Source organism: Poecilia formosa, unplaced genomic scaffold, assembly GCF_000485575.1.
Source record: "Poecilia formosa unplaced genomic scaffold, Poecilia_formosa-5.1.2 Scaffold52, whole genome shotgun sequence".
Lineage (NCBI taxonomy): Eukaryota > Metazoa > Chordata > Actinopteri > Cyprinodontiformes > Poeciliidae > Poecilia > Poecilia formosa.
In genome coordinates, this window is record NW_006799991.1 from 2,216,841 (window position 1) to 2,244,401 (window position 27,561).

The 27,561-nt window shown below is 41.6% G+C and overlaps 1 protein-coding gene across 5 annotated transcripts in view; it reads left to right on the forward strand.

Moving 5' to 3' along the window:
- The first annotated feature begins 9,027 nt into the window (after nucleotides 1-9,027).
- rnf220b (ring finger protein 220b) overlaps nucleotides 9,028-27,561 on the forward strand; it is a 35,872-nt gene continuing 17,338 nt past the window's right edge. For all 5 annotated transcript variants that reach the window (XM_016671814.1, XM_016671815.1, XM_007552752.2 and 2 more), the window contains exons 1-2: nucleotides 9,028-9,420; nucleotides 10,488-11,087. In XM_016671814.1, the coding sequence (XP_016527300.1) occupies nucleotides 10,508-11,087 (580 nt within the window). In that variant the 5' untranslated portion in view covers nucleotides 9,028-9,420; nucleotides 10,488-10,507. The remainder of the gene's footprint in view (nucleotides 9,421-10,487; nucleotides 11,088-27,561) is intronic.

A 27,561-nucleotide genomic window follows, 5' to 3' on the forward strand; every position in this document is an offset into this window, starting at 1 on the left:
GTTAATAGTGGTAAGTCTAAAAAAAATTAGCACCTCTCACTGGTTTTCCTAACTTCTACAAATTGAAGGTAGGCTTATTGTTGATCTTTGAAAGAACAGTTTATTTTGGTTTAAAGAAAAGCTGAATTCAAATATTGTAGCATGAAATGTGGAGGTAGTTTCCCAGTGAACTTGAAACCACACAGAAAAATTATTCTTTGTTCCTTGAAAAATGAGAAAGAAATGTTCACTTTCCATTGAAGGCATGCTTTTCAAGACTGAAAAGCTTTTTTTTTTTTCTACAAAGAATCTTAAAACAAATCATTAGAGTTTCGACAGAGCTGTATTCTTTTGCAAAGGATTGATATGAAAATGTTTGCACTGTGAATACCGGATGAAAGCTTTCACCTGCCTCCCAGGTCAAGCAGATCATTCCCCTGCAGAGATTATCCCCTTCAGAGGTCTCCTTAATCTATTTCATTTGTTCTTCTGTAGCTGGCTGAGTTTGTCAATTTGAACAGGAAAAAGTTGGGAGAGCAGGCAGCAAGAGGGTGCACAGACTGGAATATTGGCGGGAGGGGCGAGAGAAGATAAAAAAAGATTGTGACAGTCATCCATTTGACCTAGGCTGTTGAGTGAGCTCAGTCTGGCTTGTCAAATCTCTGTGCTAACAGTGAATAGCCATATCTGTGCAGAGCATAGAGGGGTGTCATGCACTATGGTTTCATGGTTCAGGATAAGGCTGGATAAAGCCATTGGAAGAATGACACACACACACACCCACGCACGCACACGCACACGCACACGCACACACACTTTTAAGTCTTTGCTTCTGCCTCACCCCATGACTGAAAAGAGTGAGGACACATTTCAATCAGCTCAGTCTGTTTCTATGAAAACTGACTGTGGGTGAAAACTTCTGCAGTATTTTGAAGAGAGGAAACCATTTCTTGCTCCCAGATTAAAGCCTGTACACTCCAATTACTGAACAATGAAGACCTTCCACTGCTCCCCCTTCTCTTCTCTCCTCTCTCTATGTCCCTGTAATAACCTCATCTACACACACACACATACACACACACACACACATTGGGCCTATTACTGCCTCATTAGCCTGAATCATGCAAGAATTAGACTCCAGCCTGCTGACAATTGCAAAGAGAATGGGTCTTTTTTTGTCTCAGGAGTCAGGGGTTAAGTTACCAATCAAAATAGCCGGGCAGATGTATTGAGACGTTTTAATATTGCCCACTGTGGAAGCTCGAAAAATTTTAATCTCACTGTGGTGCCGCTGCCCCTTAAGGCAACTCAAATAAGAGAGCGCGGGGGGTGTTGGTGTTCAAAGAATTGATGTACCCGGTGGCATTTGGATAATTGTGTTGGAATTGCTGCCACCTTAAAAAGCTTTCATGCAGAGCATCCCCGTCTTTATTTAACATTGTTGCTTGTTTAAACTACAGATTTCTTTGTTTTCTCGCAACCCAGTGAAGGAATAAAAAAAAAGCACAAGGGAGCTGTGTAACATGGAAACTAATCAGTTCCTGGACAACGTGGGCCAGGTGTTCCTGCGTTTAATAGTATGTAAACTGCCAAGGGAAAAAGTAATGTTGTCTAGCTTCAACAAAAATCAGCTTATGCTCTGTCGGCGCACAGTCTCACAACACAGTTTAACATGCTGTAAAGCTGATTTATTCCTGTTTTACCTGTCAGAGCGCCGTTTCTCCTCTTCATTTCGTTTGTCTGCACGTGGTAGCCTCCTTTTCATCACCCGCACACTCCCTCCCCATCGCTGTGGTCTTGTCCTCTCTCAGGGTTCAGACTAATGACTAGTGACAGTCCACTGAGGGGAGCGAGCTGTTTGCAGTCAGCAGTGCGTTTGTTGGTAATTATTTTCCAGAGTGTCACATTAGTGTCAGCCTCGTGGCTGTGAGAGAGCAGTGAAGGCCCTGGCTGGCGGGATGGGTGAGGCGGAGGGGGGATATGGAAAGGGTGTGATGTTTGGTGGTGGGCAGTGGTGTATTTATGTGTGTAAATTGGAGTGGCGGTGCCGAGCCGAGGACACGAGCGGTCACTGCTTTGTCTGACCTATAGCGATACACCAGACTTGACACTATGGGGATGGAAATGAGCAGGGCGAAGCATATCTTTGCAAGGATTTCTACAACTTTCAAAATGCATCTGCTCCATTGAAGCACTATAGTCTTAATTACGAGACGTTTTATCAACATTTGACAGACCAACACAAAGTAGTCTAGATACAGAAAGTCTTTTGAGATATATCGCTGCCAGCTTTGCACATTTAGAGACTAAAATGTTTGCCCATTCTCAGCTCTTTCCGTAGAATAGAATCTCCACAGCATAATACTGCCACTACCACATTTCACCATTGGTGGTTTTTTGCAGGAGGATGTGTATGTTTACCATTCAAGGTGCGGGCCAAAATGATTACATTTCGGCCTCATTTGACCAGAACACCTCTTCAAATCCCTTGAGTGGCGTGTGGAAAACTTCAAACTGTTGAGAAAATCAAGAAAATCAAACTCAGAATCTCCTTTTGAAAGTATTTGACCCTGCTTTTCTTCGGATGAAAGCTGAAAAAAAGATCAATCTTTGTTTTCTAAGGTTGTTTAGACTCTTTTGAAAGCTCTAAAATGTACATCAGTCGCAAGCCTGTTACATCTAACAATCTACAGTTTACAGCAGATATATACGCAGCATATAGTATGCTGCAGGAATGAAACAATTGCTTGACTAAGCAGTGCTGTTAAGTAGCTAACCCACAAATTCAGAACATCATGAAACACTTTTTCATTCTGTAGATGCTTTTAAGTGTCAGGAAGTAAAAAAAAAATTCGGCACCAGTCACTTTTCAAATGTAGCAGTTAAAAACTACAGAGCCGGTCAATATAAAATAAGCAGCCTGCAGAGCCTAATTTTGACAGAACAATTGCTTAATGTTGGTCATATCTTGCCTCATACACAATACCTGCAGAGCTTTGGTTGTGACACTTTAACATCAAAGCGACAAAGTTCAAACAATGTTGGTCCAATGAATGCGGTGTGCTGTGAACGTAAAAACATACAGAATACCTGTGTGCACGTGTGCGGGTGTGTGTGTGTGTGTGTGTGTGTGTGTGTTTGGTGGCGGGCAGTCACCAGGCCTCTTGGGAGGAAGCGATCAATGATTGAGACCATAATGCCTCTCTCTGTATTCATGCTCACATCCTCACTCACTGGCCGCTTTTGGGAGCTGTCTCTGTCTCTCTTGCTCTCTCTTGTGTGTGTTGTGCACACACACAACACACACACACAGACGCACAAACGCACGCGCGTGTAGCACGCTTCCACTTTTACCCACACGCCTGCACACATTGTCACATGTTCGACAGCTCATCTCTCACACGTTCCCTTCCACTCCATCTTGTCGCTGTCTGGTCGATGGCCTCTCTCTGTGCCTCACTTCCCCGATGCTCAGTTCGCTGGCAGACTTCTCTGCTCTGGCGCTGTCTCTCCCTATGTTAATTTAGTAGCTAACCTCTCTCTCCATAGCAGTGCTACCAGACAGTCTTCTGTGTTGATATACTGAAGAAGAGTGCAGCACTGCGCTGAACAGCCACAGCTGACTCCAGAGGACTGAGAAACTCTTCGTTTGCAGCACTGATTGTGTGGGAACAGGGATCCTGGCGGCACATTTTGCGTCATAATCTCTGAAATATCAAATCCTCGTCCAGTCTGTTGGAATAAAAATAACATTTTCACCCGTTTGTGTATTATTTTGCTTTTTATTTGGTCATGGATTTTGCTGACAGCCTTCAGTAATTAGACATTATGAGTCTCACAGCAAAAGCAAAAGATCACTAATTGGTGTATGGAAATGATTGCAGCAGAAACTTAATTTACTCTGTGATCTGGGAAGAAAAGGAGGGGGCATAAAAGAAATAAAAGCATGATTATTTATTGTTCACTACTCCAATTACATGCTGAGAAAGTTAAAAGACTCCTTGGATGACCTCTGGCACACTAATAAAAGAAGTGAAGAACTCTCATTGTGGTGATTTAATTAGTCTGAACTCATCTCTTGCTTGTTGGGAATTACGCCGTAGACAACAGCAGCGAAGGTGTGAAATTAAAATATATTAAAACAGCTTGAAAATAGCTGGAACCTCAATGCCCGAACAGAAGAAAGCAACAGTTTCATCACATAAAGCAGAACTTGTAAAATGTAAAACCGGGAGTGTTAAGATGTTTCCCTTTGACTGTGTGCATGGCGGTCGAGAAGACAGCCAAGTGACTCACCTCCTGCCAGAAAACGAAAGCGCACAATTAACATCGCGTCCCATCATCCTCAGCTGAGCGGGCAGGCTCGTAATTGGCCGGCTGACCAGCCTGCGTGGCTCCGGGTGGCAATTTATTCTGGGAGCCGTGCAGTTTACCCTGGGCGGCTAACGGCCCCTGTGCCATAACCTGGCTCAGGCAGCGGGGACATCATTAACACTTCACTGGGCCTGCAGGACACACACCCATCATCCACTATACACCACCCACCGCCACTAGCACACGGGGCAAATTGGAGGAACAGGGAAGAAATAATAATCATAGTGTCGATGGAGACAGTCGTACTGAGTGTGCTCAATGATCAGCTTTCAAATTGGGATATTTCTGGGATTTTTCACTGAAAGAGAAGGAGATTCTGTTAAAGGGTTATTCTAACCTGAGGAGAACTTTTTGGAGCTGATTATGAGTGAAAACGGAGGACATTTCGTCCTCCACCAGATCTTATTTTGGGATTTGGTGTCTGTGAGGAGGTCTGCTGGCATGTGGTTGATCCCTGAACCTTGTGTGTGTGCGTGTGTGTGTGTGTGTGTGTGAGTGAGAATGGAGCTTTTCTAAGAGTAATGACCTTGCCTTGTCACAAGGAAGACATGTGTTGCACACTCCTACATCAGACTGAGGGCAGCACGGTTATGGAGTCTGTCTCGGCTCTCGTTTATTTGTCCGTTTAAAGGTCTCCATCTGCCGTCTGGCCCACCTCTTCAACCAACCGGCTGTCTTTAAGTGTGAGAGAGAAGGATGTACACATGGGAAGCTTTATCACACTTTGAGGAACAAATGTGTTGATAACCTGTTCTGGTCACACTTATAATCCTTTATTGAAAAACCCTTTGAGCATTTCAGCATTACGTTTTCTCCAGTAGGCGTCCGTCGGTGTTCCACATCTTCACTTGATAATATCCCCTCACTCTGTCATGCAAACCTTCTCCAAATCTTCTAGACTGTGAGAACATCTCTCGTCCAGAGCTCCACTGTTTATGCTTGTCAGAATTAGTTCCAAACTTTGACTAGGCCAATCCCGTACATTAATTTTCTGCTGATGAAGTCATTCTCTTGTGCAAAATCATTTCACTTCATCCTCAGCTTTCTAGCAGACAGCTGAAGGTTTTGGCTCAGAACTGACTGGTGTCATGATTTCACTCACCCCCTGCTGTGACAAAATAATTAAAAAAACAACTTTAATTCAATCTTTAGGAAGCTAATCCCACAGCATGACGCTGCCACCACCACATTTCTTATGGTGCAATGTATTGTTTTTGTGCCAGACATGAAAGTTCTGGTTTTTCGACATTAGTTTTCATTGTGCGTCTCCTTCAGAGTTGTTGTCAGCCTGTCGATTGCCTTCCTGGCCAGTTTCTAACTGTGGCCCTTTCATCAGTTTTTTGTAATGAATGTATATGTAAAGTAATATGTTTTCTTTCATCCTTTTTCTGATTGACACCTTTGTGCAATGAGCCTCCCTGCAAAATAGTGTCACAATCCCATGTAAGTTCAATTTGGCTGTATGAGTTTTGTATTCAGGGATTTTGTATTTTGGGTGATCTATGTTATTTCAGCGTTTACTTGTAGGTATTATCATGTGTGTCAGGGTTCCCCTGTGTATCCACCGTGTGCTCGTTTATCAAACTCCCTCACTTTCCTAATAGTCATGTTCTTCCACACAACTGCTATGAATTGATTATAAATAAACTCATCTGGTTTCCGTGCCACTTATCACTTCTCCTTGATAAGGTAAGATAAGATAAGATAGGTTATAATTTATTAATTACAGTTTGACATAACAGCCCAGGAAATAGAAATGATCAATGTAGGTAACTTCCACTTTGTGCCTTCATGTCAAGGCACAAGCAAATGTCAAAGGGAGTGTACACTTATCCAGTGAAGTCATTGGCACACCATAAAAAATATTTCATAGGTTTGCTGGTTTTTATAAGAGCACATAAGCGCAGTATTTTTGAGTTTTAATGAGGTGTATAAATTTTCAAGAACCTATCATCAGTATTTAGTTTTATTTCTCAATTATTTGCTAGGTTTTCAGGCTGTTTGTACAACAAAAGCCAGCGATCTCCCAGTGTGTTCCCTTTTCCCCGTTTCTTCTGCTTGGCTGTGATATTCCCAATTCCCTCATTTCCCATCCCGGGCCCATGTCTCACCCTCTTATTCCACACACACACACACACACACACACACACACACACACACACACACACACACACACACACACACACACACACACACACGACACATGCACACAGGCTCACAGCCAAATGGCTGTTCATTAAAGACAGGGACCTGAGGGGAAGCAATCGTCTGAGCGACGGAAATTGCGTGTCACATTAGATTAGCGGTGTAAAGCCTCTGGATTGGCTCCGGGGAATAAGGAATTATTTCAATTACATTATTTCAAAAAGTCTTTAAGCAATACCAATACCGATAAAAACAAATTAAGAGTGATTTGGGCTGATTTGTGGCGCTCTGAGCTGCGTTTTGTGTGCTGGAAATCAGATATGAATAATGCAGATATTACACTGTGTAATGTGTTGCTCTTGAAAGCAGATTATCTGTGACAAATAACGCCATTGGTTTGCATTGTGTTTCATCAAAAGGGAATATTCCCAAGTGTCAATCACACATACAAAGGGGACTGCATGGGACTGTGTGAGCCACAGAGAAAAGGACAACTCATTCGGCTGCCACTCCAGTAACACCAACACACACACAGCGTTGATTTGAGTGGCTGAACTCCTGATTTCTGTGCCTTTGCAGTTCAAATCAACTGATTTTGATGGATGAAAGCTACAGAAAGAGCTGGTCCAAGGTCTTAAACAGATTTTTGATTTGGGGTTTCTCTTGTTATGATCCTGGGATGTTTTGGTTTTGCTTTTCTTTTCTTTTGTGTTTGTGTTTTGATTATTTCCTTGTGCACGCTCAATAGGTTTTGCCATATTCTATTCAGTTCAAATGGCGTCGGCGCGTAAGTGTACTCCCTTCTGTTCTTCTGTTCTGTTTCTTTATGCAACTGAATTTAATTCTTTGAGCAGTGTTTATCTTTTTTCAGTTATTTCTGTTTTCTGAGCCAAATGCAGGCAGATCTGAGACTCGGATGTAAAGTGAGGAGTTTTAGTGAAGAAAATCACAAATAATTTGAAGCAGCTATGAGGGGAACAAGACATGAAATCAGCATCAGAAGGTTACTGAGGAGATCACAGAAGGAACCAGGACACTGAAATCCATGAGCCCATAAACTGAGGCAGAGGTGGAAATGATAAAGCAACTATATGAACTGATCAAATGAGATGGGATGCAGCTGTGACAGAATGAGAGCAGAGAAACTGAGTTTAGTTTATCCAGACAAATTTATAGCTTTGTTATTGTAATGATAAACCAACAAATAAAAACGTACAAGGATTTTAACTAAGGCCATCTTCAATATTTCTGAGAAGAAAATAGATGATTTTAGGGTTAACAGTTCATATATATATATATATATCACAACAAATTTTTAAATAGTTCTTCCTAAAGTAATAAAGTAAATGATTACATTCTAATTATTAAGATACTGATGTTTTTGTTTTCCTCTAGTTAAAAAAATAAAAAAATACAAAATATTTGTACTTAAAGCATCAAATGTCACTAACAAACTTTTTAAATCTAGTCTAACCAAGTGACTTGTAATTCTTTTCCTGCATAAACTGAACTAATTAGCAAGTTCATCAGCGTTAATGCTGTGTGTTTAAGTTTTCTCTGAATCAGAGTTCAGAATAGTGCTGCACAAGTGTTGGAAAGCTCTGGTTGCAAGTCGGACAGCATAAGGATGTGATATTTATTTTGTTCTCACTACTAGTGAGTCACTACAAGCTGATAAAATGCGTCTCTCCATTTTATGTGTCCAAACACAAAAGGCATATCAGCATTGGTTTAATTAGATACAAGCCACCAGAAGTGCTAATAACTCGAAATTGTATTATATAACTATTTGGGTTGATTGTCCACGTTTTTATTAGTAAAAATCTGTTTATTCCAGTCAAAAAGCAGTTCCATGTGGTTTACTGATGAAAACTTTTCCTGAAATTTATTTAGTGCTTTTGGCATCTGGTCAGTTTGTTTTTATTTTTGTTTTTTTTTTAATACACATTTTTAACCCACAAGTTGCCATTTTTATCCTTTCTCAAATATATATATATATATATATATATATATATAAATAATATGTGGGCAGTTGTCCAGGGCAGCATGAAAAAGGGGTTCAGTTGCACCTTGAAAAGGTTTTTTGTTGCTCCTAATGGGGAGTTGACACCCCATATATGCTGTTGAGAAGACTAATGTTACGTGCTGGTGGGGCAGCAGAATGAATACAAGAAAATACAAATAGCTTGTAGCCTCATGTGATGTCAGCAGAAACAGTCGCTGGTGAAAGCTTTTCACGATTAAATCACAATTTGCAACAAAAAAATCATAAAACAAATAGAAAATCTGTACATTAGGTGTTGTGACAAATTGTATTTTTAATTGAATCTGAAAGGTTTTACAACAGGATCTGACAGGTAACTTTAAAGTTTCTCCTGCCAAAGATGTGTTTACGTTCGGACTGTTTGGGTGTAGGTGTTTCAGCTTTAGTGGGGCCAAAAGATTGCATGTGTCCACAAGCAGGCATGCAGGTCTCAGAGGAGGGTGGAGGAGAAGGGGGAGACGTGTGGGGGGCTACAGAGAAAGAGGGCAGGGTAAAAGAAGAGGGGGGTGATTGTCACACGGAGCGCAAAGACCAAGAGAGACAGAGAGCGACCCGCAGCCAGTCCATTCAGCGCTGCCTTCATCCCGCACAGTCAGACACACGCAGCAGCTGCACGGCTCTGAGCTGCGCACGTCTCAGCTCTTCACGGAGAAAAAACACGCAAACATCTGGAGGAGTACAGAGAAAGCCCTCTCCGCATTGCCACGCTGTTCTTTTTCCTGTTTCTTTTATATGCATATTTTTTGTAGTGCTTGTGGAGAAAGTGTCGCGACTCTGAACAAAAAAAAAAAAAAAAAAAGAAAGAGAAAAAAAGTTGAAAGCACTCAGAGGGGAAGAAGTGAAGCCGAACCAAGCCGCGCTTTGGGAACTTCATCACGGTAAGTGCCGACGCACTGATGGGTCGTGATCACACGACTGATTACAGCTTCATTTGCTTTAATTGCCTTAATTGGTGATTTGATTGTCATGTTTTCTGTTCTGGCGGCTGGTTTCCGAGTTAAGCAGTGCGCTGTCGCTGCTGAAGGAAACTTTTATGCTGTTTTGAAAGATATTAATGAAAAAAAAGGAGAAATTACTGGAAGAAGAAGGATATCTGTAATTATTTTAGCCCTTTTATTTGTAAAGAGACATTACAAATATAGCACATTTGTACAAAAATATGCGCAGTGTATTATGGGGGAAAAAAAATACGCTGTTTGAGAAACTTATTTTCCCAGGAACAAAAGACAAAACCGTCTAACTCAAGAAAGAAAAGTATAAATTTAGTTTTTTTTTAATCTCGTGAACTAATTACATTTAATTCACAAGTTAGTGATTTTGAAGTCGTTCATGATTTACGTGTATATTGTACACAACCTTATACAACTTTATGTTTTTTCTAATTTAAGCAGCTTACAGTTAAAAACACTGAGCTGTATCACTGTAATACTTTTGGAAAACCTTTTATTATCAGACTTATAATTTCTTAAAACGTCCTGAATCGATTAAAATGTTCAAGTTTTACTAAAAACATAACACATTTCAGAAATTACTTTATTCCATAGGTCAGATCTCACTTTTCGGTTAACATTTGCAGGTTTTATTGGCAATTTATTTTGTCATAATTATTTACAGACTTTGCAGGCCTTGTCCAGTCCATATTTTTTTATTTTTATTTTATTGGAATTAAATTTAAAAGCTGTGATTAAAAAAAAATACCTCTAAAGTTGAAACAGTTTCACATAAAACTGAATTAATCAAACTGTTTGGTTACAGACCAAAACAAACTAAAGATAGGGTTTATTTAAAAACAAAAAAAAAGCTTATATCTTTGTTTAGTTTATTGAAATGTTGTGTTTTTGTTGTTGTGGATTAAATTATGTTCCCAGACGAACTGAAAGATTATTAACAACCTCTTGGGTGAGTCATCGTCTGACAACCTGCCTTCTCCCGCTCTCTGCCTCAGAACCGCCAGCAGGGAGGTGAATGGATCTCCACCGCCCCTTTAAGATGGACAACCCCTCCTATCTGCCGACTCCCCTGGCCTCCCCGGCCCTCATGGTCCTGGCATCCACAGCAGAAGCCGGCAGAGACGCCTCCGTCCCCTGCCAGGCACCCCGGCCTTTTGGGGTCCCGGTCTCTGTGGAAAAGGACCTCCACCTCCCCTTTCCTTCACCCTCCTACACCTTCACCTCCATGTACCAGCGTCAGGCTCCCATGTCAGGCACCTTCCCGTCCCGGGACTTCCCAACGTCTCTGCTCCATCTCCACCCTCAGTTCACCCCTCCAAACCTGGACTGCTCTACCCTGGGCATGCTCAACCACAGCGGCCTGGGGGCTTTCCGGCCTTTCGCCTCCCCACAAGAGGAGAGGGAATCCGGGGGCTACCAGTCGGCCTTCACCCCAGCCAAGAGGCTGAAGGGCTGCTTCCCGGAAGTGGAGGGTAAAGAGTTTGACTTTGGGCCCCTGAAGGCTGGGGAGGAGGCAGGGAGGAAGTTGTTCTCCATGTCCGGCCTGCTGTCTGACGGCGAGGTTTCATCCAGCCCGGAGGAGCGCAAAGAGCACAGTGAGTAGACACACTCAACTTAGAGGAAGAAAAACATCTGATACATGCTTTATCTGTGTAACTCAGACACTGACACTCAACTCATGTCTTTACCACCGAGAATAGAACTGGTTATGATCCTAACCATCATGCTCCCCGTGACCTGACATGAACACATCCTCCACAGCTGCATCCGAGAGAATATTGTCTAATTAGGCGGCTGTTTACTTCGGCCCGTCTCCGGCCGACTTCGACACAAATAGATTGAACAGTGACACTCATTCAGTTTAGTGATCATTAGCCACATATGACCATTAGGCCTATTGGAAGTCTGGCTTTTCTACACAAATATACGGTAGTACATGCAGGGCTGACACGGGAGGAGTGAGAGCGGGAACGAGTGACACCCTGTCAGAGATAACGAGGTGGCAGAGACGGGGAGGAAGGGATGGAGGAGGAGAGAGAGAAACAGAGAGATAGAGACGCACGATGTGCTTCAGCCCGAGCTTCCCTACCAACGACAACCCTCAGCTCAATACGGTCGCCCACACCAGCCGTCTGATTTGTTGACAAATGAGTGGGAGAGGTGTCAGTCAGCGTGGCGCACAGGGGAGAGACGCTCCTCATTACTCCCGGGGATAATTGCCCAACGACGCGGGGGCACAACTCTCGCCTCAGAGGGATGACGGGAAGGGAGTGAGTCAGTGGAGGCGATGCTAGGCATGATGGGAAATCAAACCCCCTTCAGCGGCGGCCGCCGAGGGGAGCGCCTGACAGATGAAAGGGACAAGACAGAGCTGAGAGAGAGGGAGAGAGAGCACCCCAAAAGGCTCGGGAGATCAGAGGGGGACACCATCGAAAATAATGACAATAAGAAGAAGTGAGGAGAGGCGAAAAGGGGATTGGGGGTGCGACTGCGTTTGCGCTCTCACACACTCCACCTAAAGAAAACTTTCATCCCACACATAAAGGCTGGTAGCAGGGATGAGTTGTCTTAAGAAAAGTTTGGATTGTGTGTGTGTCACTTTGCATATGTGCATGTCTTTGTTGAAAGTTGCTGATTTTTGTCGCCGGCTGGTGGTTGAGTGACGGGGGCCGGGGAGGCGGAGTGGCAGCGGGGAATCTCAATATGGAATTTTAATAAGGCCAGGAAAAGAAAAGATGCCAGCCAACCAGCCGAGCCGGCATGCTGGTGTGAGAGGTGTGTCTGATATTAAAAAAAATAAAATAAAATAAAAAAAAGAGTTTGCTACGCTGCGCTCATGCATGCATGCCCAACCACCTGATTTCGGGAGCCTCATTTGGGGGGAATGTTGACAAGGACAAAAGTCAGGGTGAAGGAGAACAAGGAGTATTGCTCCTACAAATATATGGAAAAAAATATCAGGAGTAAAAGAAGGGGATTCATGCACATTGGAAGCTGCTTTTCCAGCTTTATCCAATTAGATTGGAGCTCAGGCAAACTAAGAGCTTTAATGCAATTGAGCTCCCTGCACTTTTCTAAGGCTGACATACACTTGTTCCTCTTGACTGGGCAACAGACAGTCACTTCAGGAGCAAAAGTCTTAAGTGTTAAGCTTGAAATCTTCTTTGAGTGCAAGAGTTTCGCCTCCTCAGACACAGCAGCAACAATAGGTCTTCAAATTCACACTGAGCCCGCAAACTTAAGCCAAAAGAAACATTTAACTCATATAAACTTTACTTCATCTGTGAAATTGCTGTAGGTGTGAAGTTTTTGCATTTTGTTAGAGAATGCACCGATCAGGCTATTGCTGGCTGAGACCAATTTCAGTTTTTTACTTTTTCTTTTTTATTCTAAGTACCCAGATTGGACTTTATACCACCAGGATTTACAGGACCTCTTGCGAAACATTCATGTCTTCATTTTCTACTGAATGGATGTTTTGATAACACCGTATTTTATGTTTCTAACGAAAAATAGCAAACGATATCACTCTTAAGTCGTTTTAAATGATCAGATAGGTAAATAATAAATAACCAATATGCAGCTATCTAAAATTATAATGTCAAACACTCAAACCAGATCTTTGACCTCAAGCACAGTAAGTTTAGCAGCAAGGTGTAAGCACCCTCTTCCTTGTTTCCATGTTATTTTAGTGACTCTATTACACTGTCACATTTAGGTCTACAACATTTTGAATATTTCGTTTTGTATGGAAGAAGTAATTTATAGAAACAATGCACTGTTTAGAAGAAACAAAAGGACAAAAGTTATTTAACTGTAAGTCTATAATATTGTGCATTCTTAAAGGAAACTTGTTTGGGCAAGAAACCGGCACTGGTTCTTGCCCAGGAACCTGGATCCTGCACTTACACTGGGTTATTACAAAATTATCCACATTTATACATTAAAATGGGTTCTTTTTTTTAAATTTATTTTTTATTATTTTCTTTATTTAACCAAGTAAAACCCCACTGAGATTTATTTAGATCTCAATTTCAAGAGGAACCTTGGCAAACCTGGGCATGTGAGAAAAAAAAAAGAAAAAATCTGATTTTTGAGTATTTAATTGGCCAGTCTCTGGACAGATGAACAGGTAAAAATGAGCCAATTCTGTGGTAAATTGGTTGGCGTATCCCTATTTTTGTGTGTGTGTGTGTGTGTGTGTGTGTGTGTGTGTGTGTGTGTGTGTGTGAGGAACATATAAAATAGAGCTGTAGAAATTAAAGTTAGCTCAGATGTAGGGTTGAGATTTTAGAGTCCACCAGTTTGCAGTCAGCTCTCCTTAACTAACCAGTCGCCCTTCTGCAGCTGATCCAGAACGCTGCTGTTGGCATTCTCACTAAAACCAAGAAAATTTAGCTCATCATCCCAGGTCCACAGTCCTTACACTACAGCTCAGAGATTAGACTTTAAAACGTTTGTGTTTGTTTATAAATCACTGAATGAACATGTCACAGACCCGTCGTTGTTCCAGACCTCACAGGTCTTCTGGTTCTGGTCTGCTCTGCATCCCCAGAACCAGAACCAAACGTGCAGAAGCAGTGTTCAGTTTTTATGCTCCCCAAATTCCAGAAAACTGCAGAACAGCTGAAACACTGAGTTCCTTTAAAGGAAGGCTAAAATCCCATTTATTTAAAGTTGCATTTGAACAAAAACAGCTAGAATGTTGATTGATATATCTGACATGTGTTTGATGATGATTCTTTTTATGATGGCATTTGACAAAATATGTTTGCTGCCTGTTTCATGGTTGGCTGCTGTGTTGTTTTGATCATGTGACGCACTTTGAACTGCCTTGTCTCTGAAATGTGCTATAGAAATAAACTTGCCTTGACTTGACTACATTCAGAGATCAGCTTTATAACTTTATTCTGTTTCCAGTTTATGAGGAAACCTGCAGGAATTTTTCCAGTTCACAGCAGTGTGTAGATATTTGACCATGTTTAGTATTTTTCTCCCACACTTCCCTGTCAGTCTAGACAACAAGCAGGTACATGACACTTCTTCCCGCCCACCTTGTGTGCCATCGCCAGTGGCTGTCTCTTCCTGTCCGTTTGGGGTCTTTCTTCTGTCGACATTCCCCATCCCTGACTCCCCTGTCCTCTGTTTTTATCAGGGAAGGGTCTGGGATGCTCAGTGTGCTCTGACAGCTGTTCAAACAGCCATGCTCACTTTCAAAGGGCAGATGTCTCCACTGGAGCGAATCATGCTTATTTTCCTCGGGGAGATGCTTTTTCCGCCGCAGGCCTGAGCTGGAATGAAAACGTTCCTTTTAACAGAAACACGAGTTTAGGAAGCTCGGGGAGCCGAGTGGCAAAAAAAGACGCCACGGCCAGCCACAGACTGCTCCAATGAGTGTGTGTATGTGTGTGTCAGCAACTCACAGCAGAGGCAAAGCTAAGTGTGATCTGCGATAACTGGACCCAGATGTGCGAGAGCCACTTTTTGTTGTAAAGTAGAACCTAAACGTCCAGCCGGTAGAAGCGGCTAACAAATGCAACATTTACAAGCGCTGCTTTCACACAGACCAGCACTGCACAGATACGAGTGGACATTGTTAGCATAAACAAGCACTTACTTAATGAAACTACAAAACGTGGAAGGAAATTCTTTACTTTTCACATCACAGCCTTCTGCACATTTGAAGAAATTTACTTTCCTACTCAACCCAATTAAGAAAAACAAACACTTTTATTAGACTATTGCAGCTATTAAATGCTATGACCACTGGAGAACAGAACAGAATAACAAGACCTTGTTTCACACTCAGTTGAGTTTTGTTTGTGTTCTTATCTTGCATGTGGTTTAACAGACCAGCTGAAAGACACATGGATTTTTTTTATTTTTTTGCTGCCATATGCATAATTATTTCTCCTGTGTATTGCTTCTTTAAATCAGAAAAAAAAAACAGCGTTGTGGTACGATTATCATGATTATGACTTTGTATTTACCTGTCAGGCAGAATTGTTGCAGCTGTCGTTTCCTGAGGGTGAGAAATCTCTGAGACACACACCTGGTTTTCACCTTACTGACAGTAAAATCCTGCAGGAAGTTCATAGCAGGGAAACAATTAGGCATGACTGCTCTGTGCGCAAGTGTTCTCCATAGTCAGTTATTCATGGGTTGTTGGTGAAGGAGTGCAGCTTCCCTCCAGAATCAATATTGCATGTATTCATGTTAGATTAGCCTCATGGATTATCTCCACTGTGAGGTTTGACGGGACGAGATCTGGTTATAAACACAGCTTACATCTGTTATTTAATGTCTGAATTTTAATGTATTGCAAAATTTTGCTGCATATAAAACTGTTAGTATAGAAAATAGTGTTGCTTTGAAATATTCTTAATTCCACACAAAGCCTTGCAAAAATATTTATCTTGACCTTTTTCCACATTTTCTGACTTAACAAACACAGAGCGTCTATTTACTTCATGATTGATCAACGCAGCAGTCCACAACTGTGAACTATTTTCAATGATAATGTGAAAGTACGGCACACACATGAATTCAGCTCTTTTTAATCTGACGTAAAATTTTATGCAGCAGCTGACTTCAGAAGTTGCCTAATTAGTAAATTGTGTCCACCTTTGTGCAATTTAATGACGTTGTTAATGCTTCTGTTTCTTGCCTGCGCAAATCTGGCCCCTTTGGAAAAGGCAGAAATTTGGGTCTCTAGACGTACACGTGATATATCCCCTTTTATACGGGATAATATCTCGTACAAATATAACCCCAAACATTTGCAGCTGTATTTGTAGAAAAGGAGGGTAAGTAGAAATGCCCACTATTTGTTGTTCACTCATATACAATTCCAGAAAAACTTGTCCCACTAGTGTTAGGGTTACATGTCACATGGCAAAATGTGGAAATGCTCTACTGGTGTTTGTGCGTCTGCAAGGCTATTTCTGCTAATCTTATTGTAGCAGAAGTATTCTGTAGGACTCCCCTCACGCACAGTCTGTTCCTTGTGTGCCGATTTGTTAACAGGGCGCTGCGTTCTGTGTCAGGCTGCTGTTGACTGCTGGTATTGACCAGGGCTTCCTGTTGAAAGACACAGTGTTTACATCCCCCTACCAGACCACAAGAGATCAATAGCAACCACTCAATGCTCATGCATACACATATAGTATCTGCAGCTTGCTATTATTATCACTGTGCATGCTCTTACCAGGTCGACTCACATGTGCTCTCCATGCAGCCGTGCATGACAGTCAGCTTTAACATATGGGTTATTTAATTCTCCTTTTACCTCAGGGATTCCAACTAAATTCGGTTTGCACTTTCGTGGAAAATGTTGGCGAGTTAAATAATAATAATAATAAAAAAGGAACTTAAAAAATACACCAGAATGCAATGAAGATTTGCTTTTTTTTACTGGACAGATGTTTCTGCAGCTTGTAAATCTGCATCATCTGCAGCCAGCTCTTTCTCTGACCACACTGATCGTGTCCGTCTCGATTGTAGGCACTCAGGGAGGAAAGCATCGCGGTTATAACGATGGTTGTTTTTGATCTGTGAGCATGCCGTGGTTGACTGTTCCCCCTCCTGTTGCGACGGTAGTTTGTTCTTCTAATGTTCTCCCAAGTAAAAGAGGCTTTTATCCTGGCAGGAGGGTAAAGCCCTCTCAGCTTTTTGCCTCCTTCCCTGTGTCTTCTTAGGGATGGAAAAAAAGGGAAAACACAGGATTTTCTTCTCGTACTTAGATTTATAGGTTTGTTGTATGCTCTGTTTGTGTGTGTTTTTCCTATCCATTTAAAAAAGCAGGATCACACTGCTTGTCGATGAAAGACTGCTCTCTTATAATTCTTGCAGGGTTTTTTTTGGACTTTCATTGGAGAAAATGTGCGTATTTAGTAAACTGAGAGGTCAACTGTTTGTGATCAGCACCTGTTAGATGGTCGATGCATTGTTTACAAAGAAATTTTAAAAGTGCTGCCTGGGCCTCCGCCTTCACGTGTGCAGAGATATTTGGAGCTCAGGCATGAAAAGGGAGATGGGGAAAAAGGAAGAGAAGAAGAGGGGTGTAATGAGTGCAGAGCCCCGGGGTTGTTAAAACAACAGCCTTGTTTCATCGGAGGCCATCTTTCCTTCTACCTTTCTTTCCATTTGCTTCCCTCTGCATTTCTCTCTGTGCACCTGATCGACCTGCATCATCGCTGCCTCTGATCTCACATCAAAGGCATCGTGTGTGTGTGTGTGTGTGTGTGTGTGTGTGCATAGGAAAAAAGCTCAAGCTAAAGGCGGTATTTCTGTGGATTTCATCCCATGTAGTTTAGAAGTAACACACACACATGCACGCACACACATACACATCCTCCGCCTTGTCCCCGGAGCTTAACAAATCAGTCAGGCAGATAGAGAGGGCAGGAAGGCCACATTCTGGGGTTAAACACATGCCGCTGAGGAACAGCGCCGACAGACAGCGAGACCACACCAATTCTGCATGCTTGGGTGGAAACCAGAGACCTACATATCTAATATATGGCACAAAGTATGAGTGCAATGTTTTGTATATGCCTACTGTCAAACGCAGACCTCATTACAGGATGTCAGTTGTGCTTGTTGCGGATCTCCCTGCTGTGGCGGATCTTAACAAAAGCCAATGCGCTGAGAGCATGCCAGGCGTGAGGGTGTCGCGGCGCACATACACGACTTTCTGACATCATTTGGTGGCTTGATGAGCAGGACTGACAGCCCTTGTTGATTGTCAAATGTGCCATTTTTTCCTCTTCTTTTTTTTTCAAAGTGATTGGAGTTAGAGAAAGACGTCTCGAGGGAGTTGCAGAATGGATTCGTTACAGACAGGCAAAAGTTTACACTATTGTGAGCAGACATATATAACTGTCATTTTAAATCCCGACACACTGATACAGAGAACTGCGCTTTTCCTCTGAATGAAATGCAACAGTATGGATCGGAGAGGTTGTTAGCAGGATGTAGGGTAAAAGTTTTGTCATTTATACCCTCCATCACTACTGCATATCTGTCTTGAGTTTCAATAACCATGGAAGCTACTCTGCTTCAAGTAAATGACTCTCCAGAAGCGCCTTTCGATGCATTTGACACGGTAGCATACACTATTTGTTCACTAGCTGCATCAGAGTGTCATGGATTACTCTAGACATGTCAGAAAATTGTGTGCATGAGCCAGAGATACTCAAAAGTCATTTTCTCTGAGTCCAAGATCAAGACTGAAGACTTTAATGACTGAAATAAACTTCTTTACACAAAATGCAAGACGACAGACTCATCTCAGTAAGCTGAATGCTTGAAGTAGCTGCCATGGCATGGCATGTGACTGATTAGCACACTTTTGAACTCTTGTGGCACCGGCAGACTGTAAGGTGCATCAGACTTTAATCTGAAGATAATTAAGTGTAGAAAAAAAAAATAAAACAACACATCTCAGCAAAAGTAACCCGCAAATCAGTACACTGAGGATTTCACACCCTTCTTCATAGACTATGCACAAAATGGTGACATCCACTTGAATGAAAAGCGTATTCTTAGATGCATTAACATATCTACAACAGCTTTCATCTAAAAACGTATCTGTATGAATAAGCTGTCAACAAATTCTGAAACACAACATTAAAATGATTCAACACACAAACTTGTTCATGTTACAGTTCAGATATGTTGGTGAATACAGGATCCAGATTTCTAACAGTGCCATCCCAAAGACCCACTGATCAATCGAGTCACTTCAAGTGGAGCTCAAATGTATTGGCGTGCTCCGATCACCTTTTGGGCACCTCCGCCTTATAGGTCAAAGTTTACCAGGATTGACCCCCTCACCCTGACGTGTCAGGGTGTAAACACTCCCCCAGTTCTCTTCAGAGAATAGCACTGGGCCTGAGCCATAAATCACAGCTCTGATAATTGGTAGGAAAACAGCAGTCCAGCACTATATAACCTTTTACGTGTCATCTCAACTCTTTATTATTGTGCTAATGAGTGGCGGTGGATCAAGGCCACAGGCGCGACTTGAGAGGATGGCGGAAGGGGTTCAGAACTGTAAAAATCAAGCTACCTGCTACCAATACATCTGCACAGTTGCACAGCAGCTGCTGATGTAGAAACCATAATAAGCGCTGGACGTTCGGTGCAGAGGACTGTGAGGACAGGAAGGGCAGTGATGCTGAAGCATACATGCGCGTATGGAAGCATTCCCTCACACAACCTTGCATATGCAAACAGTCAAGCACAAACACAGTGAGTAGCTGGCTCAGCAGTGTCCATTACAGGGTGCCATTAGTATGGAGATTGTGCTAATTGTCCCCCATAGACCACACAGGCGGTGCTCGGCGGGGCGACTGTAGCTCCACGGGCCTGAAAGACAGAAGAGACTCTTTAAACATCCCATTGTCTCGGTCGTGACCCTTGTTAGTGCAATTACTAATCAATCACTGAATAATTAGGATGCTTGATGTGGATGGTTTCAATAAAGATTGTGCTATTTTAGCCTATTGCCCTGCTACATAAACTCATGTTCAAAAAGTTTTCACCTTGTCTGCAATTAACAGTTCAGAGAAAATACATTTCAGTAGTGTTTGTAGAGAAGAAAACAACAACAACTAATATTTGTTTGGACTCTCATAAAGACTTCCTCTGCTTTTCAGGATTAACTCTAAATGTGAAGTGCTTTTCTTCACACACACACTCTGTTTTGGGTTTCGTACCTTGTGTTTTGCTCATGTCTGGATGCATTTTTCTCTGGGCGGCCCGGTTTATGCCCCCGCAGGCTTGGAGAGCACCCAGGTTCTTTAGTAGCAGCTCAAAAGCTCCTGATCATTCAAGTAGAGGAGATTGAACTGTGAGCAGCGCCTCTGTGACCCCGCTGAGTGAGAACACAGGGAGGAAGATCTATACCCGCTGGCTTTGCCACTGGACTCTTTGTTCTCCCGTGTTTGCTGACAGGAGGGGGGATCAGAGGGGCGTAGCGACAGGGGGCTTGCAGCGCGCTGCGCTCACCACGGCTACAGCGCTGTGTGTAAGTGATATATTTGGGCACACACTCAGAAGTTTGCAGTCGTGTTTCTGCCCCATGTCGGAGGCACAAGATTGGAAGCAACATGATTTGTAGTTTCTAGTCTTCCAGTCTAATTTGTCTTCTTCTGAATGGTGTCAGTGTGTGTGTGATGGTGGGATTCATCACTCAGCACACAGGGATGTTGTGGCCTTTAGCCACAGAAGACAACATGAATAAAACTATATTTACTGCTCACTTTTGTTCTTAGCAGGCTGTAAATACTGCTGTGCAATAAATTTCAGTGGTACAACAACATGTCGGATTCCTAATGGAGAGGTGAAAAGCATCTGGTTATGCAGATAAGACGGTGTTTTATAAATATGTACATCCAGGTCCACTTTGTCATAAAAAGACAGTGCAATTTAACTTCTTTAGTTCCTCTGCTCTTTTGTGGGGGTTGTTGATGATAATGCATGATTTTGACTTTATTTACCATTTTATTCTTTTTTATTTTATGATAAAAGTTGGAGTTAGGAACAAACACAGACAAATTTCAGGTCTTGAATTAACCTCCAAAATGTATTTTATTGTGTATTTTATCAAAATTGTTACCATAATTTCAAAGCAGTAGACATAAATGGATAAAACACTAAAATGACACATTTTATGCTTGATTTAACTTGTCACAATTTGTATTATTATTAAAATTACTGTCTTCTCGTCAGATAATCATAGATCAGGGTTCTAAGCTAACTCTGTTTTTTAAACGGACCCTACTTTAGCTGTCAAACACCACTGAAACTCATTGAAACTAATTAAAATTTTGTACAAACAAACTGTGATTGAAAAATCTGTATTTAACATACGGTATTCCTGCATATATCTGACAACTCTAAGTGACATAGATTTCAAAGTAAAGCCTCGATATCATAAAAAAAAAAGAAGTGAAATTAAAATTTACCATTTGACCATTGTGTTGTTTCATGAGGAGCATGTAGATGATAAAACCCCAGATCGGTAGTTTTTTTAATCTACGTACTCGAATGTCCAAAATGTTTGAAAATCTTGGAATTTTGAACTGGAATAAGTGAGACAAATGAAAACATTACAAGCAGGAGTGCAAGAAATCTGCTGGCGTATTAAACAGTAATCCATAAAGATTTAATGTACGATGCATTAAGTTATCGCCCAAGGTGCTTATCTTGATGTCCTTGCTTCTTTTGATTGCTCACGGTTTTGTGTGTGTATGTGCATTTGTTTCATTTAAGATAAGCTGTTCAATCATTTGTATCCTCTCATCTTTTGAAGATAAAATCCATCGTCATCTGACCACTATTTCTTGCTTATCCAGGCAGACACAATACCATTCTTTAGGAAGTGTGACTAACCCAAACACAGGTGTATCAAGCTGCACCAGGTGCTTGCGGTTCACCAAAACCAGCAGCAGTCAACAGAGCCTTTCTGACAGTATCAGATGTTATCTTGAAGATTATCTGTAGTAACGGGACGGATGAGGAGAGGTGGTGTCTGAATCCCCAAAGACTTCTCACTGAGGGTCTGCTCACATGCTACCTACCACCAAGGTCCCATGTGGGGCCCCTTCTTATTACAAATCAAGCAGATTGTGTTGGGGAACACAGCGATTTAGATATGCTTTGAAGTCATGCTGGCTCTTAGTCTCTCCCTGATCCTTAATGGTTGAGCTTTCTGCTGCTCACCTTCACAGCACAAAGTGCATGAGGGACAGGTGTGTGAGAGGAAAGCAGGTTGGTGTATTTTCTCTGCAGAAAGGATAATATGCCAAACCAGAAAAGGGTGGGGTGGGGGGGTATGTTTTTACTGCCCTCAGGATTTAATTTTTTTGTTACATCACTGGATCTTTGCTAAAATGAACTATTTGTAGCAGTTATAGCAAAGAAAAAAAAATATATTCTTTGTGTAATTCATATGTTATTTGTGTCCTACTGTATGCCATCTTCTCCTGTGCATCCCTGCAGGTAAACACCTACTGTATTTACCTACTGAAGTGAAATGATAGGAAATTATAGGAATGCAATAGGAAACGCACTGGGAGCAGTTTCTACAAGTTCAATTTTTTTAACTACCCACTTTAATCTTCTACAGCAGCTGTACTGTAACTTCTCAAAATCGTCTGGAAAACCTGTTTTTCAGAGCATGCCTCACCTACTTGATAGCAGGAGCAAGAATGTGGTTTAATCTCACCGTCTGCTGTAAAAATGCACAGCAGGTGGGTGTCTTCAGAGTAAAATATTATGTGGTGGTTTCAGTCTGTGTCCATTTCAAGTTAATGGAGCGGTATGGAGGGTGCTCTAGGTTGAATTCCTTCCTTTAAAATCTGATTTACTAAATAGAAATGGTAAATTCTTCTGTATCAATTAGTCTTGGCAGAGGTAAACTCTTGAACCTGTTTGTCTGGGCAACAGTGATAGCCTGATTTATTTAGTATTAACCACTAATTGACAGATAGAGAAAACTAGGAAAAGCAAATGAGAAATGTGATGAGGAGAAGTGGGAATAATAAGCACAAAGGAGAAACAGAAACAGAGAGAATGACGTAAACAAATCGTAGGTATAAGGTAATGATGATCTGTATTTGGATGTCAATCTATGTTTTGTTATTATCATTATTTTGTGTTTTATCTGTTTGGTATCTATCTGAGACTCGGTTAACATATGAAATCTAAACATTACAGAAAAAAATTTAAAAAATAGAAAAAGACGTGGACGGCCTGAGAACCTAACAGAGAACGACAGACTTCTGTATATTATTTCAGTGGAGGTTGATGCCACCAGGATGAATGACAGGTCAACACATTGCTGTCCTTGACTTTGTGAGCCTGTGTGACATTGCTAATTCTGACGGACAGCTGTATCTGGGCGGTATTTTGATGTACATGATGTGAGCTTAGAGCTGAAACAGGAAGGAGAAAACAAGAATAAGAAGTTAAATTACCTTGCTCAAGTATTCAAACCAGAAACCTTAATGAATTTTATTAACAGGCTTAATTCCAGGATTGTCTTTCACTCAACTTCATCCATCTTCTCATAAACTCAATTTCCTTTTCCCCGCAGACAAAAAGCATCTCTGCAGCATAATACAACCACCACCATGTTTCACAATGGCAACGGTGTTTATAGGGCTATGGACAGTGCTTGTTTTCCAAAACTCATAGCCTGGTCAAAACTTTGCTGTGTTAATAACTTCTTATGGCTTTCTTTCACTTTCCAATTTCTATTTTATGACCTACCTGTGCTTTACACTATTTTAAATCTTTGTTTCTGACCTATCCGGTGTGTTCCTTTGTCTTCAAGATGCTGTCTGTCCACCAATATTCTCCAGTAAAACTCTGAGGCCTTCACAGAGCAGCTTTGGTGACTGCTGAAGACACGTGGTTGCACTGGATTTAATTTAGGATATCATCATAAAAAGGGCTGGATGCAAATGAACACCACACTTTTTTGGGATTTCACATTTTAGAAATAGTATATTCCTTCCACTTTGTAACTACGCGCTGCATTATGTTGGTCTGACACATAAAATTCCAATAAAAATCATAGCATTTTGTTTGTAATGTGACAAAATGTGAAATAGTTTAAAAGGTACAAAGACTTTTACAAGGCACTCAAGTTATGTCAGATCCCATTGCCTAGGATGCTGTAACCCTCCATACTGTTGCCAGGACCAAAGACTAAACGCCTACAATGGAGGCTAAATGATGTCATTTTGATCACCAAGCCCTGACACAATCAAAACCATGATCTTTTTCTGCTTTTTCCCTCGTAGCTTTGTGGCCTAAATCTGGACATGGAGCTTCTAAACATACAAAGTGCGATATTAAAGTGAAACCCTCTTCATAAACAGTCCAGACTGAACCTGAGACGCCTTCTGTTTGTCTCTGTGTGATTTCTGAAAGGACCCAGAGGAAATGCCGAGCTGCAGTCAACCCGGTGCTGCGACACGCTGGGCTGCAATTGAGTTAGCGACCGAGCGGTAACACTTAACCTTTGAACGGTCAAGATCATTCTTCCCACAAATCAAAAAGGAACTTGACCAAAACAAGGATCACTACAGTGTCTTTGTATTCTTTGAACCTTATGAAACATCTTGATGAAACGCTCTTCTTTATGTTGTTACATCCAGTTGCATAGATTCACTGTATCACGTTAAAGTCAGAGTTCTTCTCTGTCTGTAAAATGACACACAGGTATATCAGAACTGACAGTGAGTTTTGCTGCGGGTTGCAGGTATTGGTAGGACCTTTGCTGTACTCTAAAGAGGAGTGACAGCATCAATATGTGTCAAGGAGTGCAGCTCACAGTATGTTTGTACACATTGGGTAATTCCTATAGTGAAATGTAGTAAAATATGATGAAAAGTTAGGGTTATACTGGATAAAAAAAACAAAAACAGTAAAAAGAATATTACAGTCCATATTAAGGACTGTAATTATTAGAAAAAATCTAATGCATAAAGTTCCCTCATATTTGACCATGTATTTATTTTATATTGAAGTTTTGCTAAATATAATTTTGAAACACAGTGAAACTCATAAATCATAAAACTTACTTTTGTAAAGGTTCACGTCTTTGACAGGATTGAAAAACAGCTCTTGAAAATGCATCTGCCCCCATCACTCTATCAAACCTAGAAATAGAAAAAAAACAGGAGGAAGGAGGGAGACCTGTTTCTGTCTATCCTATTTTATATATTAAATAGAGCTTAACTCTTCCTCTATGAAAACAACATTCATCCATCTGTACATCCATCAAATGAAGGTAAAGAGGTGGACTGAAGAGTCAGCTCTTCTCAGTCTGAGGCCAGGGTCCTTGACTGGAAAAAGATGGACTTTTCTCTGAGTTGGGTTTCAGTTTCTATCAGAAGCAGAGGAACTTAAGTATAGAGGTGTTTTGTTTGTGAGTGATGGTAGAAAGGAAATGGCCAAAAGAGCTTTCTCTGGATGGTGGCTGAACTCAACCTTAGAGATAGAGCGAGAAGCGCGAAGAAGTCAGTTGAGGTGGTTTGGGTATTTGATCACAATGCCCACTGGGTGCCACTCTTTGGAGGTTGTTCAAGCATGTTCCACTTCAAGGAGACCCCTGGGAAGACCCAGATGTTTCTGGAGGGATTATACACCCCATCTAGTCTGGAAATGCCTTTGGATCCCTCAGAATGATCTGGAAGATGTTGCTGGGGACGTCGACTCTATGGCCTGATCTTGGATAGACAGAAGACAATGAATGGAAGTGGAGATTCAAACACTTTTATTAAAAAGATTTGTGACAACACAGTTTTCAATAGTTTCTACATTTTTATCCCACAGAGACATACGTCCTGGCCTGTGATGGCCCTACATCTCTACCAGGTTTGCACATCTACGGACTGAAGTGTTTTGTGCATTTTTCTTTGCAAAACATCTTGATCTAAGTCAAATTATCTCAGATCTTCATATGAATTTAGATTTTGACTTTGGACCATTCTGAATATGAATATATGCATTGGTCTAAATCATCTGATGCAGCCATCTGTTCAGTTATTGGCTGGAAGGTAAAACTCCACCCTAGTCTCAGAGAGACTCTTGGTCTTGTATTTAGTTCCATTCATCTACCTGTCAACTCTGACCAGCTTCCTCATCCCCGCGGATGAAAACCATCTCCACAGCATGATACTGCCACCATTTTTCATAGTGGGATTGGTGCATTTAGGGTGATTTATTTTCCATATTCTCATACCATTTTGAATGCAGGCCAGAAAGTTAAATTCTGGTTTCATTTGACCCAAGCACCTTATTCCACATCACTGCCGATTCCTCGATATGGCTCAAGTCAAACTGCAACCTGGACTTCTTTATGGCTTTCTTTCAGAAATTGGTTGAATCCCTGGATTGCCCAATATATTTAGGTCTTCACAGAATGAATGTATTAACAGTGACATTACATTACACCCAGATCAGCCCTATTAATTTTCTCTTTTTATATCATCACTACTAGGCCCTAATACATATTGGTCTGTCCCACACATCCCAATAATATTTTTGGAATTTTGTATTTGTGACTAAATATGAAAATGTTCAGGGGCGTGAATACTTTTGGAAAGCTGCTGTAAGTAGCTTCATACTGCAACAAATAGACAAGAACAGCCTTAAATTTCCCCTGGATTTCACTCCCTCCCTCCTGTGTGGAAGTCACTATCAGAGATCATTGAGCCATGCATCTCAATGAGGACAAGATTGATTGTTTGGAACGGAGCAGAGGCAGGGTTCGATCTTTGCCCTCAGGGCTACGAGAAGGGAAACACGGTCACAGAGACAGTCGCACAGGTTCCCAGTCAACTCTGAGTCACCGAGATGATAGGACACATATATGCGGAGCCACGCCCGACTAGATGGAGCAATTGTCGTAATAAACGGAGAAGATGAGAGAGAGAAAGAAGAAGAATGAAAGCGAGAGAAATGTTGAGCTTGTGTGCTGATTGACCTGTGGCCAGAGAGGTTATGTCCATTGATCTGTTGGGCCAGAAGAAAAGGGCTTTGGCCTGAGGTGCTTCAGAATGAGTCTATTTGGAGTTTAGGCTTCCCATCCATTCCCACCCGAAGCTTTTTCATCATCTGACTCCCCCGACTTACATGTGACGGCTCCCGCTGTCCTCATAAGCACCAGGCACTACAAAGGCCAAAGGCCAATCAATGTTCCACAAGAGGTTGATACAGATCTTATTAGTCAATGAACGATCATTAGTGGTCTAACGAGGCATTGATTTGTGTAGGAGCCAAAGGTTGCGGTGAGTGTCTTTAATACATTAAACACAATTGATTGGAGTAGTTGGGGTGTTATGAGGAATGGCAGAATTACAATGGACAGTGAGAGATTTGGGGTCAAGCCAGGAGAGGAGAGAACGTTGTTAGGATTGAACACGGTGCCCAGCAGCAGATTTGTCCTTTTGTGCATTACCGGTGTAGCAATTCTTCAAATGATAAAAAGCAGATATGTAGGAGGACTAAGTCAAAAGCAACTGGACTTGCTGTTTCAAAGGCTTGAGC